This window comes from Liolophura sinensis, chromosome 13, assembly GCF_032854445.1.
Source record: "Liolophura sinensis isolate JHLJ2023 chromosome 13, CUHK_Ljap_v2, whole genome shotgun sequence".
Taxonomy (NCBI): Eukaryota; Metazoa; Mollusca; class Polyplacophora; order Chitonida; family Chitonidae; genus Liolophura; species Liolophura sinensis.
In genome coordinates this window covers 1474578-1479356 of record NC_088307.1, presented here as the reverse complement: position 1 = coordinate 1479356, position 4779 = coordinate 1474578, and the positions used below count along the sequence as shown (strand labels likewise).

Below are 4779 nucleotides of genomic sequence, written 5' to 3'. Positions count from 1 at the left end.
ACTACGTCTCACTGTATTCTGGATGAGATTTCGTGTAGTTACTGACATGTTCTCGAAATCAGTAGATGACTCAAGTATATGCGTGAGTTTGTTCTGTTAATTTGTCCAAAACTTCTCAAAAAAGAACATGTGCGCATTTTTCTGTCACTACGCCTTCCAGCTACGTAGAAAGGGAGTAATTTTAATCAACAAAGCGTGCTCTTTAGAACAAGTTTCAGGAAAACACACACACAATACACACACACATACACACGCGCGCGCGCGCACACACGCACACACGCACACACGCACACACGCACACACATGTACACACAAACAACATTTGTAAAACAAAATTAACCAACAAAATCTGACAAGGTGTTAAGAACGTTTACATGTCATCTCTTCCAGAATAGGAAACATTGTCAAGGTCTACATAAAGCCTCCTTTGTGACAAAGACCTGTAAAACAATATGAAATGAGCCACGGAATTGCATGGACTTCGTGCACAAGTATGTATTCCTAGTAAAGAAATCTCAGGCATTATGTACATGTAATCACCAGGGGACATTCCTGTTTATTTCTTTTTTATTTATAATTTAACGTAGTACATATAAACATTTCACTTATAGTAAGAGGTCCCGGCCCAGCTAGCACAGTTGGTAGAGCGTCCGCTTCGGGAGCGGTAGATCCAGGGTCAATCTTGGGTCGAGTCACACCTAAGACTTTCAAAGAGGAAGTTGTAACTTCCTGGCTTGGCGTTCAGCGGTAAAGAGATAGTGCAACGACTGTTTGACACGTATCAGTATAATGGCTCGGGCGGGGCGGCTTACTTACTTTCGGTAACTCGTCTCATTGAAGCAGCACTAAATAAGAGAAGTCCGTCCTGCAACAAGGAGACGTATTACATACTTTCTAAGGACTCCTTCGTCGTCATATGACTGGGTGGGGGAGATGTTGTTGTAGAGAAGTGTGAGTCTGTAGGTAAAATCATCCAAAATCCTAAGGTTCGTAGTCAGGCAGTTGGCCGGTTAAGTTTGTAATGTACACCAAATTCACCAGAAAATCCGGACAATAAAATGTTGGTCATGTCACAAGATGAAATCTGTTTGGGTTTAGACTAAATGTTTTCCTTTGTCGTCGCCAACATTTTAACAGATGAACTGGAGACTGGTTCGCTGAAAACAGTCAAATTTGAGCTGTGATAATGAATTTTATAGCTGTTTTGATGAAGATTGAAGATCTGAACATTCATTCAACGAAAACAGTAAAAAAAACCAGACTTGTGAGAATGAATTTTGCAACCTTTTTGATACACATTTCATCAGTATGATGGAATTCTAACGTGCGTTTCCACATATCATATAAAGCTCAACGAGTACCGATGAGATTGGTTTCAAAAGTGTATGATTTAAATGAGATTGGTTATTGTTACGAATATGTCCATTAACACTAGCCAGGGGACAGCGAGTTCAGCAGGGTGACCTTTACAATGACAAGTACCACAAAGCGACCTGGACCGTTATATATATTATTGTCGTGCTTCGACGGCAACTCTGCCAAATGGTCAGTTGGTGAGTTCAGGGCAGTTCATACTGCGATCTCGGCCATCATGGACAACACGACTGAAACCAGTGATGTTCGGCACACCGATCTTACCGGCAGAGTTATAATCTCTGTCATCTTCGGGAGCATCATTCTCATCGGTATTATCGGCAATATGTTGGTCATTAGCCTGATAGTGCTGGTGAAGAAGCTGCATTCAGTGGTGAACCTGTGTCTGGGCTGTCTGGCTGTGGTGGATCTGATGGTGCTGGTGTTCCTGCCTATTACTCCGTGGCTTAATCTTTACGATATGGGACACTCATCTTTAGGACGAAACTTCTGTAAGTTCTTTAGAGATAATTAAGTTAATAAAAAATAAACAAATAAATAAAAAAAAAGAATAAAAAAATAAATAAATAAATAAATAAATAAATAAATAAATAAATAAATAAATTATTCCAGACGATTCCAGATTACTTTGAAGGAATGCATGCCGGAGTCTGAGCTCTGATCACGTCTGTGATTCATTTCGTATTGTTGTAAAACATGTTTGTCAGAAATGAGAATTTTTGTAGACCTTGACAGTGTGTTCTTACCTGGCAGAGACGACATGTAAACGTCTTTATGACCTTGCCGGATTTGTTCTTAGTTTTACGAATGTTTTGTATTTTTACAGAAAGTTTTTTTGCTAAAATATGTTCTAAAAAGACACGCTTTGTTGATTAAAATTACTCCTTTTTCACAAAGCTCAGTGGCGTCGTTCGATAGGAAATATGTTGTGAGCAAGATAGGTTCTTTTTGGGTAATTTCGGATAAATTGTCAGAACAAAAATTACGCATATATTAGCCTGAAGACTAAAGATTAAAAAAACTAACATTATCGGTTAGAGATGTCGTTCATTAATACAAACTAAGCTGCTTAATAGAGATGATCATAAGAGTGTGTGATGTATCAGCTAACGTTGTCTACATCAGACAACGACAACTAGTATAGCATCGGGGAAAACACATTCCTATGATATTTATCATAAACCTTTATTTAATCGTACTAAATTACCAAAGAAAACGCGGTGTTTAGTCATTCGGTAGACATCACATCTTGTTTGAAGGGACAACTACATGATCATGAGCTGACCGGAAGTATGGCTCAACAACAGAGATGTAAAATATGAGTTTAGTGACAATGTCATCCTCATGCGGCTGTGCCGTAGGTGGGAAGAACTGCAACCTGGGCTCTTCCCAGTTTCCACAAACCATAATGCTGGCCGCCGGCGTACAAGTGAAATATTCTTCAGTACGGCGTAAAACACCAATCAAATAAATGAATAAATCATGTGGCTGTGTGACCTCTGGTCATGTGTGTCTGTTGCTGGTACTGGAAATTTTCCAAACCATTGATGAACAGTGATAGTTCAGCGGTGAAAAGTAATGATGAAACAGCGAATTCCCATGTTAGTTCAGGGTTTTCCCCGGTAGAGGGCGCATTGAACGTAAACATTGAAAGTAGTCCCGTTTCCAGACGATGAATATCCGGAAAAATATAGGATGCTTCTGTACCACGTGGGTAACGGCTACACTCATAAGATAAAGACTGTTATTCAGTTCTTGTAATCCAACTATAAAATTCATATCATAATAGCAATTTTGGTGCAGTCACTAAGGCGGTTTTCAAACCCATGACTTGAGTCATCCATTGATTTGAAGAACGTGTTAGTAACTACACCAAATTTTTGGTACGTACTTAATCCATAAACAGATTATAACCATCATTCATGATAGTAATAACCTGTACCCACTGTGCAAAAAAGTGTTAGAAAGAAAACAAACACAAAATTTTATTAGAAATGTTCTCCACATTGCTTGAGCAATTCTGTGTTTGGTCTGGCGCCATCCATATCTTATATCTTTTCTTGGATTGCAGGTATTGTCCTAGGGCCTATGGATAGACCAGTCCTGGTCTGCTCCGTTCTAATTTTCCTGTTGATAGGAGTGAAGCGCTATACGATTGTGTGCCATCCACTAAAGTCGTTAGGATGGTGGACACGGAAGAAAGTCTGTCTACTACTGGTCATCATCTTCGTGACCTCTGCTGGGGTGGCCGTGCCAATTGGAATAGTCACCAGATATGATGATGCTGACATTAATGGCAATGTAACCAAAACACGCTGTTATACCCCCTGGGATATTTCTTGGGTCCCTCACTACTACACAGTATTGATTTGTGTTTTCTTTGTCTTACCAGCCTCCGTCTTGATCTGGCTGTACAGTAAGATGATCATTTCCCTGAAATCAAAGGTGCCACAGAGGTGCGACTCTCAAGGCAGCGGTGGTAGAGGTACAGCGAAGTCACGTTCTCAAGTCGCCATAATGCTCATGGTGGTTCTTACAGTTTGTATTGTCTGCCTTCTGCCTTTTAACATATACATGTTGCTGTCTCTCTATGCACCAAATGTTATCTCTTCGATGAACAGAAAGACACAATTTATTGTCACCTGGCTTCTACGGACATTATTGTACGTGAACCACGCCTCAAACCTGTTGTCTATTTCCTGATGACTGACAGTTTTCGCCAAGCGTTTAAGTCAGTGTTCTGCAGATGTCACACAATCAACCAGGGTCATGGCGGATAAACGTCTTCCTGGTCCTTGTTTATCTTGCTGTGTGTTATTATGTCTAGAGAAATTTGACCAATAACCGTGTTGATCTGATAAATGATCAACAGTTAAATGATCCTATCCTTAAAACCAAAAGTGCTATAGAGAAGCGACTGTCCAGGAGTCGGTGGAAGTTGTACAGCTATGTCCCGTTCTCAAGTCGCTGTGATGCTCGTGGTGTTCCTTACAGTATTTGTTATCTGCAATCTGCCTCGTAAAAAGGTTTATTTCCTTGCTTTCAAAGCCCCGGATGTCATATTTTCTAGGAACAAAACGTGTTTCTGGTCCTTGTAGACTACATGTTGCTGTTTTTAATTTTTGGAAAATATCACTTCTTCTTTTAAAATGTTACACTTAACCACATGAATATTGCTCCAGTGTTCTATGAAAGGGGGTGGGAGTCAAGTCTGGTGTCAGTATACTGTGTCTGCTGCTAAGTGTTATGTCTGTTGTGGGTGTATTATGACTGCAGGTGGGTGTCTTGTCAGCTTTTAGTGTACAGCTATAGTGTGTAAGCTGCTGGGTGTTATGTCTGTTGTGGGTGTATTATGACTGCAGGTGGGTGTCTTGTCAGCTTTTAGTGTACAGCTATAGTGTGTAA

At 40.2% G+C, this 4779-nt stretch overlaps 1 protein-coding gene across 1 annotated transcript; it reads left to right on the top strand.

Moving 5' to 3' along the window:
* The first annotated feature begins 1591 nt into the window (after positions 1-1591).
* Positions 1592-4396, top strand: LOC135480377 (alpha-1A adrenergic receptor-like). Its single transcript, XM_064760206.1, has 3 exons — positions 1592-1865; positions 3446-3675; positions 4202-4396. The coding sequence occupies exons 1-3, from the start codon at positions 1592-1594 to the stop codon at positions 4394-4396; spliced, it is 699 nt and encodes a 232-aa protein (XP_064616276.1).
* The last annotated feature ends 383 nt before the right edge of the window (positions 4397-4779 follow it).